Source organism: Ovis aries, chromosome 14 (genome assembly GCF_016772045.2).
Source record: "Ovis aries strain OAR_USU_Benz2616 breed Rambouillet chromosome 14, ARS-UI_Ramb_v3.0, whole genome shotgun sequence".
NCBI lineage: Eukaryota > Metazoa > Chordata > Mammalia > Artiodactyla > Bovidae > Ovis > Ovis aries.
Genome location: NC_056067.1, coordinates 34,530,268 through 34,545,285, shown reverse-complemented (window position 1 = coordinate 34,545,285; position 15,018 = coordinate 34,530,268). Strand labels below are relative to the sequence as shown.

Sequence of the window (15,018 nt, the reverse complement as noted above, 5' to 3'; positions counted from 1 at the left end):
TGGCCCAGCAGATTTGAAAAAGAACCAAATCAAATTTATAAAACTGAAAATAAAACTGGTGAAATTAAGAATCCAGCAAATAAGCTTAGCAGCAGATTAGACACAGCTGAAAAGAATAAATTTAAAGTATGGGTCAGAAGGAATTATCCAGAATGTAGATTAAAAAAAAAAGATGAATTACATGAAGAATAAGAGGCAAAGAGGACAATGTAAAAGTCTCTGACATATATTTACTTAATCAAGAGTTATAGAGGGACAAGAAAGAAAAAATAGGACACATTATTTTTGAAGCACTCTGCAGAAATAATGAGACAGAATGTACCAATTCAAGAGCAATAAATACCAAACAAGATAAATAAAAAGAAATTCACACATCATAGTGAAATCACAAAAACATCAAACACAATCGGAAAATCTTAAAAGCAGCCAGAAGAAAAAAACATTATCCTTGCAGGAGTGACAAATTTCTAGCTAACTTCTCAAAAGCAACCATAAAGGACAGACTACAGTGGAATACCTTCACTATTTTGAAAGAAATAACTGCCAACATAGAAATTTATACCCACCCAAAATACCCTTTAAGAATGATAGTAAGATAGGGGCATTTTCAGACAATCAAAAACTGAAAGAATTCATTACCAGTAGACATACACTAAAGAAAATTCTAAAAGATGTACTATGAACTACAGGAAAATTATCTCAGAAGGGAAGTCTAGGATTTAAAAAAGAAGAAATAAGGAGCAAAACAAAGTAGTAAATATATGGATAAGCTTAAATAAACATTGACTTTATAAAAATAGTATCTAGTGAGTTTTTAAAAATATAATTAAAATCCATAATAACTATACATTAATCAGAAGGGATTAAAAGGAATAAAGTACTTTAAGCTTTTTGAATTTTCCAAGAGAAGTGTTAAGGTGTTGATTAACTTTGAAGTTGAACAAGTTAAGGACTCATATTATAATTTGCGGCATAATAATATCAGAAGTACATAAAGAGTGTATAACTTATAAATTAGCAGAAAGAAAAAATTGGTGATTAAAAACATAATAAATCCAAAAGAAGGCAAGAAAGGTAAAAGAAACAAGTAATAGTTAGCCAATACAAAAAGTCAAGAATAAAGGAAGTCAGACTATCCTCTCCTCAACTAGAAAACCTCAGACGTCTCTAAGCATCCAGGGCAACCCTTTATGAAAGCAGAAAAGAATTCACTGTGTAGCGCCCCCGGACGGAGACATCTCCCTCTATCTTCTCTCAAATCCCATCATATCTAGATTTCTCTGACTAGCATGGAGAAGAATATTGTAAGCAAAATATTTACCATCTTCCTGGTTATTCTCACTTGGCATCTCCCTTCTTGCCACTTCCTGCATCTAAAAAGAAAGGTTTTTAGAAGAGCGTCAGTGGGCATTCAGACATGAGTTTAACTAGAACAGAGAGGGGGAAGGGTTCAGAATACTTCCCTGTTAGTAAGCAAGTCCATCCTTGCAAACTAGGGACCCAAATTAAAAAACTAAATAAAATTGGGGGGAAAAATTCTTTAAACTAGCCACAATGCAAAGAGTTTCTAGAGTTGTTTTGAAGCAGATAAAGAGATGCCTTGCAAAGACAAAATACTCTTTAGACAGTAAAGAACACACCAAATGGTGAGATACTCTATTTTCTCTATTTTTGATAATTCAGCATAGAATTTAGATGGTACCACCTTTCCAAATTTATTTCTGTTTAAAGAACTCACATATTTATATTACCTCTGGTAAAGCTGAGCATCAAGCACAGGAGCTTTAATAGGGGACCTTTAATAGGCTGAAAATTAATCTAAGGCATAATTAAGCAAGGATTTATACAAAGTAGAAAGCCATTCCAGTTCAGTTAGTTGCTCAGTCGTGTCCAACTCTTTGTGACCCCATGGATTGCAGCATGCCAGGCTTCCCTGTCCATCACCAACTCCCGAAGCTGACTCAAAACTCATATCCATCGAGTCAGTGATGCCATCCAACCGTCTCATCCTCTGTCGTCCCCTGTCGTCCCCTTCTCCTCCCGCCTTCAGTCTTTCCCAGCATCAGGGTCTTTTCCAATGAGTCAGTTCTTCGCATCAGGTGGCCAAAGTATTGGAGCTTCAGCTTCAGCATCACGCCTTCCAATGAATATTCATTCAGGACTGATTTCCTTTAGGACTGACTGGTTGGATCTCCTTGCAGTCCAAGAGACTCTCAAGAGTCTTTTCCAACACCACAGTTCAAAAGCATCAATTCTTTGATTGCTCACCTTTCTTTATAGTCCAACTCTCACATCCATACATGACTACTGGAAAAACCATAGCTTTGACTAGATGGACATTACTTGTTGGCAAAGTAATGTCTCTGCTTTTTAATATGCTGTCTAGGTTGGTCATAGCTTTTCTTACAAGGAATAAGTTTCTTTTAATTTCATGGCTGCAGTCACCATCTGCAGTGATTTTGGAGCCCCCCAAAATAAAGTCTGACACTGTTTCCACTGTTTCCCCATCTATTTCCCATGAAGTGATGGGACCAGATGCCATGATCTTCGTTTTCTGAATGTTGAGTTTTAAGCCAACTGTTTCACTCTCCTCTTTCAAGAGGCTCTTTAGTTCTTCTTCACTTTCTGCCATAAGGGTGGTGTCATCTGCATATCTGAGGTTATTGATATTTCTCCCAGTGATCTTGATTCCAGCTTGTGCTTCATCCATCCCAGCATTTCACATGATGTACTCTGCATATAAGTTAAATAAGCAGGGTGACAATATATAGCCTTGATGTACTCCTTTTCCTATTTGGAACCAGTCTGTTGTTCCATGTTCAGTTCTAACTGTTGCTTCTTGACCTGCATACAGATTTCTCAGAAGGCAGGTCAGGTATCTCATATTCCCATCTCTTGAAGAATTTTCCACAGTTTGTTGTGACCCAACAGTCAAAGGCTTTGGCATAGTCAATAAAACAGAAATAGATGTTTTTCTGGAACTCTCTTGGTTTTTCGATGATCCAACAGATGTTGGCAATTTGATCTCTGGTTCCTCTGCCTTTTCTAAATCCAGTTTGAACATCTAGAAGTTCATGGTTCACGTACTGTTGAAGCCGAGCTTGGAGAATTTTGAGCATTACTTTGCTAGCATGTGAGATGAGTGCAATTGTGTGGTAGTTTGAGCATTCTTTGGCATTGCCTTTCTTTGGGATTGGAATGAAAACTGAGCTTTTCCAGTCCTGTGGCCACTGCTGAGTTTTCCAAATTTGCTGGCATATTGAGTGCAGCACTTTCAAAGCATCATCTTTTAGGATTTGAAATAGCTCAACTGGAATTCTGTCACCTCCACTAGCTTTGTTCATAGTGATAACTCCTAAGACCCACTTGATTTCACATTCCACGATGTCTGGCTCTTAGGTGAGTGATCACACCATTGTGGGTATCTGAGTCATGAAGATCTTTTTTGTACAGTTCTTCCGTGTATTCTTGCCAACTCTTCTTAATATTTTCTGCTTCTGTTAGGTCCATACATTCTGTCCTTTATTGTGCCCATCTTTGCATGAAATGTTCCCCTGGTAGCTCTAATTTTCTTGGAAGAGATCGCTAGTCTTTCCCATTCTGTTGTTTTCCTCTATTTGTTTGCATTGATCACTGAGGAAGGCTTTCTTATTCTCCCTGCTATTTTTTGGAACTCTGCATTCAAATGGGTATATCTTTCCTTTTCTCCTTTGCCTTTAACTTCTCTTCTTTTCATAGCTATTTGTAAGGCCTCCTCAGACAACCTTTTTGCATTTCTTTATCTTGGGGATGGTCTTGATCACTGCCTCTTATACAATGTCATGAACTTCCATAGTTCTTCAGGCATTCTATCAGATCTAATCCCCTGAATCTATTTGTCACTTCCACTGTATAATTGCAAGGGATTTGACTTAGGTCATACCTGAATGGTCTGGTGGTTTTCCCTACTTTCTTCAATTTAAGTCTGAATTTGGCAGTAAGGAATTAATGATCTGAGCCACAGTTAGCTCCCGGTCTTGTTTCTGTTGACTATATAGAGCTTCTCCATCTTTGGCTGCAAAGAATATAATCAATCTGATTATGGTATTGACCATCTGTGGATGTCCATGTGTACAGTCTTCTCTTTTGTTGTTGGAAGAGGGTGTTTGTTATGACTAGTGCATTCTCTTGGCAAAACTCTGTCAGCCTTTGCCCTGCTTCGTTTTGTTCTCCAAGGCCAAATTTGCCTGTTACTCCAGGTATCTCTTGACTTCCTACTTTTGCATCTAGAGTTTGCTTTTTAAAAAACCATCTTCAAGTATTCAGTATCTTTTTGGTAGTTATGCAGAGAAAGAAATCCTACTTCCTGTTTCTTAAACTAAGAGTACATAAAGCAGGCTATTTATTCAATTTCCTTTTTTCCTCTCACTTCAAGAAGTTATTTCAAAGTTTTGGGTTTTTTTAAAATATAAAAAGTGCTATTTAATGTTAACTGTAAATTAGAGTAAGGCTTTCCTAATGGCTCAGCAGTAAAGAATCTGCCTGCCAATGCAGGAGACACAGGCTTGATTCCTGGGTTGTGAAGGTCCCCTGGAGGAAGAAGTGGCAAGACAGAGGAGCTGTCAGGCTACAGTCCCTGAAGTCACAAATAGAGTATACTTTTGTCTCCATTTCTTTAAAACAATACGAAGTTTTTAAAAAAAATGGTAATTGAAGTAGTTTCTAAATTAGCCAAGGAGAATCTCTAAAAACGAAGAAACCAACTAAATGCTAATCTGTCCTTTTATAAAATGAAGGCATTATAACAGTTCAACCTGAAAGGAAATCTTACTATCTTTTTCCTTGTATATAGTGTTGATTATCCAAATTGTGGATTAATCAGTCTTTCCTTCTTTTCTTTCTCCTTCTGAATATTTTCAGCAAATTTACTACTCAGTAACTTATCAAAGAAAATGCAAACAAAAGAAGTTGAATATAAAGTCATTGATTCTGCTTCCTGCATCATATTCATTCATATAAATAAGTAATGGACTCCCACCAATTTTTTCTCTAAGAACTTTTAAAATTCTTCCCCCATCTTGCATGATCTCTGCCTCTTCATTGACCAAGAGACAGTGTTAGGAGAGCCATCCCTGAGATGTTAAGAGTCCAGTAATTAAAAGGCTAAGAAGTAGAAAATGTAAAGAAGCCAAGTAACAGGAAATGGAGACACTGGGAGAGAGGAGAAAACTGAAAACCAGCCCAAATCTGTAACAGTTGTATCCCTCTGAGTGCCAAAATGCCTGGCATACAATGTGTTGAAGTTATATGTACACTTGATCAGGTACTAGGCGAGAGGGAAAGGGGAGACTAAAATTAATGGAGAAGGCTCTTTGTATCCTGTCTTGTGCTTTCCTTTTCCTGTGTCTAATGTGCCTTCATCAAAAAAGTGTCTTAAGTCAGACAAAGGCAAATGTCATATATCATCACTTACATGTGGAATCTTAGAAAAGAAGTACAAATGAACTTATTTACAAGACAGAGTCACACTACTTAGTGTGTATATGTCAATTCCAATCTCCCAATTTATCCCTCCCCTCCTTTCCCCCTTGGTAACCCTAAAATTGTTTTTTACATCTGTGACTCTGTCTTGTAAATAAGAGGGCTTCCCTGTTAGCTCAGTTGGTAAAGAATCCACCTGTAATGCAGGAGACCCTGGTTCAATTCCTGGGTTGGGAAGATCTGCTGGAGAAGGGATAGGCTATCCACTCCAGTATTCTTGGGCTTCCCTTGTGGCTTGGCTGGTAAAGAGTCTGCTGCAATGCAGGAGACCTGGGTTTGATCCCTGGGTTGGGAAGATCACCTGGAGAAGGGAAAGGATACCCACTCCAGTATTCTGGCCTAGAGAATTCCAAGGACTATATAGTCCATGGGGTCAAAAAGAGTAGGACATGACTGGGTGACTTTCACTTTATACCAAAGGGAACTCTATTTGACACTCTATAATGACCTATATGGGAAAAAAATCTGAAAAAGAGTAGGTATATGTATATATGTAACTGATTCACTTTGCTGTACAGCAGAAACTAACAACATTATAAATCAACTACACTCCACCTCCTACACTGCTGGTGGGAATGTAAATTGAAACAGCTGCTATAGAGAACAGTATGGAGATTCCTTAAAAAAAAAAAACAACAACTAGGAATAAAACTACTATATGATCCAGAAATCCTACTACTGGGCATATACCCTGAGAAAATCATAACTGAAAAAGACACATGTACCTCAATGTTTATAGCAGCACTACTTACAGTAGCTAGGACATTGGAAGCAATCTACATGTCTATCAACAGATGAAAGGATAAATAAGATGTGGTACATATATACAATGGAATATTGCTCAGCCATAAAAAAGAACAAATTTGAGTCTGTTCTATGAGGTACATGAAACCAGAGCCTGTTATACAGAGTGAAGCAAGCAAAAAAACAAATATCATATATTAACACATATATATGGAATCTAGAAAAATGGTATTGATAAACCTATTTGCAGGGAAGGAACGGAGACTCAGATATAGAGAATGGACTTGTGAACACAGTGGGGAAAGGAGAGAGTGGGACGAAGTGAGAAAGTAGCATTGACATATATACACTACCATGTGTAAAATAGATAGCTGGTAAGAAGTTGCTGTGTAACACAGGGAGCCCAACCTGGCACTTTGTGATGACCTAAAGGGGTGGAGTGAGGGGAGGGGAGGGAGGCTCAAGAGGGAGGTGATATATGTATAATTATGGTTGATTTGCGTTGTTGTACAACAGAGACTAACACAACATTGTAAAGCAATTTCCCCCAAATAAAAATTTTTAAAAAGAGAGAAAAAATATTTAAAGTCCTCTTAGACCTTCATGAATAACTGAGAATCTACTGGATTATTAGCATTGATCATTGACTAGTCAATAGATCCAGCAGGAGGGTGAATACATTACCTGTGTTCCCAATAGGAAAGGGTCTAATTTCTGATCTGGTATAACACTGCCCTGGGTTGCAGAAGTACTTGTTAGGGAGTCCTTTATTTCCCGGTTAGGGAAGGGAATAAAAAGTCCTTTGTTTGAGTCTGTGTTAAAAGAAAAGGCATACAATAAAGCACTGACAGACTTTAAAGGCAACATGTCTTATGGAAAGATACTAGAAGTCATAAGATTGAGAATACTATGTCACCACTTGGAAACAATGTGAATTTGGGCAAACTGCTACTAAACCTCTTTCAATCCCTTCACTTGTAAAACAGTGATGATAAAATCTAAATTTTCCATCTCTGAGTCAAGGTAAGGTTAAAATAAGATAATGCATATGAAAGGTTTCATAAATTATGAAATGCTAAAGAAAAATTAAAAAGTCAAATGTTTTTGCACACTTCTGAAATGAACATACAATAAACTTTGACATCAGTTCAACAATCTCCAGCTACAGGGGGAGATGGCTGGAAATAGACTCCTGAGATCAGGCATCTCCAGGGCTTTAATCAGCAGTCTGCAGTGATTCATCATTTCAAATCAGCTTCATCATTTCTTTTTTAAAATTTTGTTTGTCTATTTAAGCTGTGCTGGGTCTTCTTTGCCGTGAGGGTTTTTTTCCTCTAGTTGTGAGCAGGGGCTACTCTCTAGTTATGGTGCACAGGCTTCTTATTGCAGTGACTTCTCTTGTTGCAGAGTACTGGGGGGCAGGTAGGCTTCAGTAGTTGCAGCATGCAGGCTCAGTAGTTGCCGCTCCTGGGCTCTAGAGCACAGGCTCAGCAGTTGTGGCGTATGGACTTAGCTGCTCCATGGCATGTGGGATCTTCCCAGATTAGGAATCAAACTCAAGTCTCCTGCATTGGCAGGCGGATTCTTTACCACTGAGCCACCAGGGAAGCCCCAGCTTCATCATTTCTAATCAGCTTCTTTCCGCCTTGATTTCCTCATTTATAGAGAGAAAAAGACTAATCAAGACCTATTTCATAGAGAAGAATACCAAATCTTTAGGTCTCCTAGTTTTGTTTGTTTTTTGCCTATTATTAGAGAAACAACTTTAAAAACAGAGAGGAAAAGCAAGTAAAAACTATATCCTACTCCTGGCCACCTCAAAAGGAGCTAGTTAAGATTTCTATTAAATTGTAACACTTGTACAAAAGGTTTTGCAGATCCTTGATCAAAACATTAATTGCAGAATTCTGGGATTTGGAGTCTTCTGGGGGACTCATTAATAAAAATAAGAGATTTTTGTTTAGAGAGGCTTTTTTCTTTAGTAGGATTGTATGTAAGAATTAAGATATTAATAGTTTCAAACATTTGTGCCTTAGTCAAACAATGTGCTTTTTACCTAGTTTCCATGTGCAGGCTCTGGCAGTAGAAAGATACCATAAGGCAGGGCAACTGAGAACCCAGAATGAGAATAAAGCCAGCCTTTCTAAAATCCAGCCCCTCAGTCCATTTGCGGTTCTAAAATGCTTTTTACTTCTGAGTTGCCTTCTGGGAATGAAACGTCATGCTATTTCAGTACAAAATGTCCTTCTATCCTTGTACTTGACATAATTTTATTTCTCAAAGTGACAAGCTCTCAAAGTTTATGTTCTTTGGTTCCTTTGCAATTGCAACACAGAAAAAAAAAGGGGGGAACAAAAATTGCTGTTTTAAAATCTGATTCTTAGTGGGAAATTAGAACGGTTAGTAAGCTGTGACTTTGGGTTCAGGGCTCCTCTTACCCCTTTCCTACAGAACAACACAAACTTCCCAGGTATCCAAGACCCTGTTTCATCTTGGTTTTCCTATCTTTCTAATGCTCTTTTCTAGATTCACAGGTTTTTGTTTTGTTTTTTTAACTGAACCTACTTCTCGGTTCAAACAAATCTCCTGAGGTCCCAACTCTTTGCTGAATGCTATCATAACTTCTCTCTGGTTTTAGCTATCAATCAAATCTGGATGACCCTAAGTCTAAATCTCTTAACTCTTATCTGTCTTGTTATGTCCAGACTTAAGTTTTTTGAACTGCCCCCCAAAAGAGTGCTCTATAGACAACTGAAAAGTCAGTATTTTCTCTCTTTTTTCTTTTTGCTGTGCTGCGTGGCTTATGGGATCTTAATTCCCCAACCAGGGACTGAACCTGGGCACTGGTAGTGAAAGCGCTGAGTCCTAACCAAAGGACCACTAGGGAAATCCCAAATATTTTCTTTTTAAAAAATGTCTTTTATTGAATTTGTTACACTACTGTTTCTGTTTCGTCTTTTTGTCTGAGAGGCATGTGGGATCTTAGCTCCCCCACCAAGGATCAAACCCCAAAACCCAGCATTGGAAGGCAGTGTCTTAACCACCGGACTAACAGGGAAGTACCCTAAATATTTTCTAAATTAAACTCATAATCTTACTTCCAGGCCTATTTCTGATGATGTCCCACCTCGAACCCTAACCCTCATTTTAATACTGGCATTACTATTCACCTAATCCTTCAAGATAGAAACTTGTTCTTTGACTTTCTCTCACTTATCTCAAATGTCAATTATCAAATTCTATAGAATTACTTTTTTTGGAGGGGGAAATCTTTAATTGAGGTATATTGTACATGCCATATAAGTCATCATTTTACAGTATGCAATTCAGTGATTTTCAGTGCATTCATAAAGTTGTACAACCATCACCACCTTCTACTTTCATCACCCCAAAAGAGGCCAAATTAACTGTGACTCTTAATTCTCTCTTCTTCATCAGTCCCTAGCAAACATCAAATAGGATTTGCCTATTCTGGACATTTCATGAAAATGGAATAATACAATATTTAACCTTTTGTATCTAGTTTCTGTCAATTAGTATGATATTCTCAAGACAAACATTGTAGCATGTATCAGTACTTCAATCCTTTTTAGGCTGAAAAATATGCCTTATATGGATATGCCATTATTTTGTTTCTGCATTCATGAGTTGATAGATTTTTTGGCTATTATGAATAATGCTGCTTTCATTCCTGCACAAATCTTTGTGTGGACATATGTTTTCATGTCTCTTGGGTATATATCTAGAAGTGGAATTGGTGGGTTAAAAGGTAACTCTAACTTTTTGAGGAACTTCCAAATTGTTTTCCAAGGAAGCTATATCATTTTATTTTCCCACCAGAAATGTATGAGGGTTCCAATTTCTCCACATCGTTGTTGTTACCTGTTGTCTGTCCTTTTGATTCTAGCCATCCTAGTGGATGTGAAATGTTATCCTTGTGGTTTTTACTTTCATTTCCCTTATGGCTAGTGATATTGAACATCTTTCATGTGCTTGTCGGCTAGTTGCATATCTTCTTTGGAGAAACGTTCGTTCAATCTTTCGCCCATTTTCTAAATTGGTTGTTTGCCTTTCTGTTGTTGATTTTGTAAGAGTCTACATCAGTTCAGTTTAGTTCAGTTTAGTCGTTCAGTAGTGTCCGACTCTTTGCGACCCCATGAATCGCAGCACACCAGGCCTCCCTGTCCATCACCAATTCCCAGAGTTCACTCAAACTCACATCCATCAAGTCGGTGATGCCATCCAGCCATCTCATCCTCTGTCGTCCCCTTCTCCTCCTGACTCCAATCCCTCCCAGCATCAAAGTCTTCTCCAATGAGTCAACTCTTCACATGAGGTGGACAAAGTACTGGAGCTTCAGCTTTAGCATCAGTCCTTCCAAAGAACACCCAAGACTGATCTCCTTTAGAATGGACTGGTTGGATCTCCTTGTAGTCCAAGGGACTCTCAAGAGTCTTCTCCAACACCACAGTTCAAAAGCATCAATTCTTCGGCGCTCAGCCTTCTTCACAGTCCAACTCTCACATTCATACACGACTACTGGAGAAACCATAGCCTTGACTAGATGGACCTTAGTCGGCAAAGTAATGTCTCTGCTTTTGAATATGCTATCTAGGTTGGTCATAACTTTTCTTCCAAGGAGTAAGCGTCTTTTAATTTCATGGCTGCAGTCACCATCTGCAGTGATTTTGGAGTTCCCCAAAGTAAAGTCTGACACTGTTTCCACTGTTTCCCCATCTATTTCCCATGAAGTGATGGGACCAGATGCCATGATTTTCGTTTTCTGAATGTTGAGCTTTAAGCCAACTTTTTCACTCTCCACTTTCACTTTTATCAAGAGGCTTTTTAGTTCCTCTTCACTTTCTGCCATAAGGGTGGTGTCATCTGCATATCCGAGGTTATTGATATTTCTCCCGGCAATCTTGATTCCAACCTGTGTTTCTTCCAGCCCAGTGTTTCTCATGATGTACTCTGCATAGAAGTTAAATAAGCAGGGTGACAATATACAGCCTTGACATACTCCTTTTCCTATTTGGAACCAGTCTGTTGTTCCATGTCCAGTTCTAACTGTTGCTTCCTGACCTGCATACAGATTTCTCAAGAGGCTGGTCAGGTGGTCTGGTATTCCCATCTCTCTCAGAATTTTCCACAGTTTATTGTGATTATATATATATATATATATATATATATATAATGGATATCAGACCCTTGTCAAACATATGATTTGTAAATATTTTCTCCTATTCTGTGGGTTGCTTTACTTTTTTAAAAAATTAATTATTATTTTGGTCATACAGTGCAGCATTTTGGATCTTAGCTCCCCCACCAGGGATTGAACCCATCCCCCAAGCAGTGAAAGCACGGAGTCCTAACCACTGGACTGCCAAGCAATTTCCTAGTTTTTTTTTACCTTCTTGATAGTGTCCTTTGAAGTACAAAGTTTTTTTAATATTTATTTTTATTTATTTGACTGTGTGGAGTCTGAGTTGCAGCACATGGGCTCTTTCAGTTCTGGCATTTGGGATCTTTTTTTTTAGGAGTAGCATGTGGGATCTAGTTCCCTGACCAGGGCCCCTGCATTGGGAGTGCTGAGTCTTAGCCACTGGACCACCAAGGAAGTCCCAGCTCTCAAGGATTTAATTAATCTGTACCTCCTCATTTGTATTCACACTATTATTGTCCTATGTCAGGACAGGTCCTTATTATCTCCCACTTGGACTGCTGTCTTTAGTTGCTGCCTATCTAACTAAATCAATCGAGTTATTGCTCTAAATTATACATTTAATCATGCTTACCACCTAAAACATCTTTGTCACCCATTTTCAAGAGAATAGAATGAAAATGTTTCATAAAGAGACCGCTTGCAACTTGGCTTTAATCAAGCACCTTAGCTCCAGTCACGTGCATGCATGCGTGCCAAGACGCTTCAGTCATGTTCAACTCTCTGCGACCCAATGGACTGTATCCTGCCAGGCTCCTTTGTCCATGGGATTTTGCAGGCAAGAATACTGGAGTGAGTTGCCATTTTCTTCTCCAGGGGATCTTCCCTATTCAGGGATCAAACTCACATCTCTTATGTTTCCTGCACTGGCAGGCAGGTTCTTTTCCATTAGCACCACCTGAGAAGCCCCCAGTCACAAGCTGAGTCAATTTCCTAATCTGTCACATCTGTTTTTTCTACTTCTGTTTTCTATGCATTGAATGCCCAACTATGCCCAATGAATTTTATTTGAATGCCCAACTTAAATGTATCCTTTTGGGGAAGGCTTTATCCAGGTCAACTGGTAGTGTCTCTCCCCCACAGTTCTTTACCTCTGCCAAAGTCGAACTCATGTCTCAGCCTGACTTGTAACCTAATCAGCTAAGATAAATCTCTCTGGTGTGGGAGTAGCTGAAGCTCTGACATTGTTGTGTCATTTCCTAATATGCCTAGCCTCTAACACAGGAATTTTCCAGTAGATAGACACCTGTTTGCTGAATTGCTCTTACATGCATCGCACCAGAGAATGCCAGTTGCCCCTCACTATATCCTTTTTCATCTGTTAGAACCCCCAGTAACAGCCCTAGATTGCCAACATCCAGATTTCTATATGAGAGAGAAATGAATTTCTGTCACAAAACCTTTCCCCATTTGCTCCTAGTATACTCTGAGCCTCTACAGCATATGCCCATCTACATCAGTGTTTCTCAAACTCAACATTCTCATAAACCCTGAGACTATCAATCTAGTTTGAGAAATTTCAGTTTAAGAAACTCAGTGTGTGAAAAGATATTTTAAAAAGCAGATTACATTAGGTGACAGTTTGGCAATTTCTTACAAAACTAAAAACTTGGTATTTACCCAAAGGAGTTGAAAGCTTATGTCCATACAAACACCTGCATATAGATGTTTATGGCAACTTTTTGCATAATTGCCAAAACCTGGGAGCAATCAAGATGGTCTTCAGTAGGTGAGTGGATAAATAATCCAGATAATAATAATAGAATATTCAGTTCAGTTCAGTCACTCAGTTGTGTCTGACTCTTTGCGACCCCATGGACCACAGCACCATTAAGCCCTAAAAAGAAAGCCACAAAAAGATATGGAGGAAACCACTGCATATCACTAAGCAGACAAAGCCAATCTGAAAAGGCTACATATGGTATGACTCCAATTATATGAAATTCTGGAAAAGGCAAAACTGTGGTGACAGGTGAAAATGGCAGTGAGAAGCATCTTGCACCTGTCTCCCCCCTAGACAACAACTGCACTGGCAGAATTCTCTTGATATAACTATTTTAGAATTCTGGAGTCTACTGAAGGCTTGCAACTTCTGAGGGAAGGCATGGAAGGTAAATTAGGATTAATTTTGGTTAATTTCAGTTCTTAGCAAAGTAGCTAAGGCTTCCCTGGTAGCTCAGCTGGTAAAGAATCCACCTGCAATGCAGGAGACCCGGGTTTGATTCCTGGGTCAGGAAGATCCCCTGGAGAGGGATAGGCTACCCACTCCAGTGTTCTTGGGCTTCCCTAGTGGCTCAGATTGTAAAGAATCTGTCTGCAATGTGGGAGACCTGGGTTTGATCCCTGGGTAGGGAAGATTCCCTGGAGAAGGGATAGGCTATACTTCAGTGTTTTTGCCTGAAGAATTCCATGGTGAGGAACCTGGTGGGTTACAGTCCATGGGATCACAACGAGTCAGACACACCTGAACGACTTTCACTTTCAGCAAAGAAGCAGCTACCAGTCCCTCACCCCTCATGCAAAAAATTTAAGCTGGACCCTTACCTAACACATACACAAAAATTAACTGGATGGATTAATGGATCAAAGACTTAAATGTAATACATTAAACTATAAAACTCAGGATTTCTCTAGTGGTCCAGTGGCTAAGACTCCACACTCTCAATGCAGGGGGCTGGGGTTAGATCCCCGGTCAGGGAACTAGATCCCACATGGCCCAACTAAGACTGGGGGCATCCAAATATATGTTTAAAAATTAAATATATTTTAAAAACTATAAAACTCTTCGAAGAAAACATAGAGAAAATGCTTACTGGATTTGGCACTGTGACACCAAAGGCAAAGCAATAAAAGATAAAACAGACAAATTGAACTTAACGAAAAATTAAAAATTTTGTGCATCTAAAAACAATACACACAGAGTAGCAGCCCACAGGCAGCCCACAGAATGGGAGAAAATATTTGCAAATCATATATCTGATATAGAATTAATATTTAGAGTATATAGAGAACTCCTAATACTCAACAACAACAAAAAAGCAACTTGGTTCAAAAGTGGGCAAAGGACTTGAATAGACATTTCTCCAAACGAAGATTTACAAATGGCCAATAAGCACACACACAAAAATACTCAACATCACTGATCATCAGGGAAATACAAATTAAAAACATGAGATACCACCTCACACCCAGTAGGATGGCTACTACCAAAAAATCAGAAAGTAACAAGTGTTGGTAAGGAGGTAGGGAAATCAGAACTCTTGTGCACTGTTGGTGGGAGTGTAAAATGATACAATGGCTATAGACAACGGTATGGCAATTCCTGAAAAAAAAATTAAAAATAAAATTACTATATGATCCAATAATTTCACTTCTGGGTACATACCCCAAAGAAGTGAAAGCAGGGTCTTGAAGAGATAGTTGTATACCCCTGTTCACAGCAGCATTATTCACAAAAGCTAAAACACGGGAGCAACCCAAGTGTCCATCGACAAATGAATGGATAAACAAAATGTGCTCTATACATACAATGG

At 38.7% G+C, this 15,018-nt stretch overlaps 1 protein-coding gene across 2 annotated transcripts in view; it reads right to left on the bottom strand.

The window, feature by feature from the left end:
• The window catches only part of LRRC36 (leucine rich repeat containing 36), a 56,417-nt gene that overhangs the window by 16,045 nt on the left and 25,354 nt on the right, over positions 1-15,018 (bottom strand). For both annotated transcript variants that reach the window (XM_004015067.4, XM_027978075.2), the window contains 2 exons: positions 6,949-7,076; positions 1,322-1,373 (listed from right to left, as the gene is read on the bottom strand). In XM_004015067.4, coding sequence (XP_004015116.1) covers positions 1,322-1,373; positions 6,949-7,076 — 180 coding nt within the window. The remainder of the gene's footprint in view (positions 1-1,321; positions 1,374-6,948; positions 7,077-15,018) is intronic.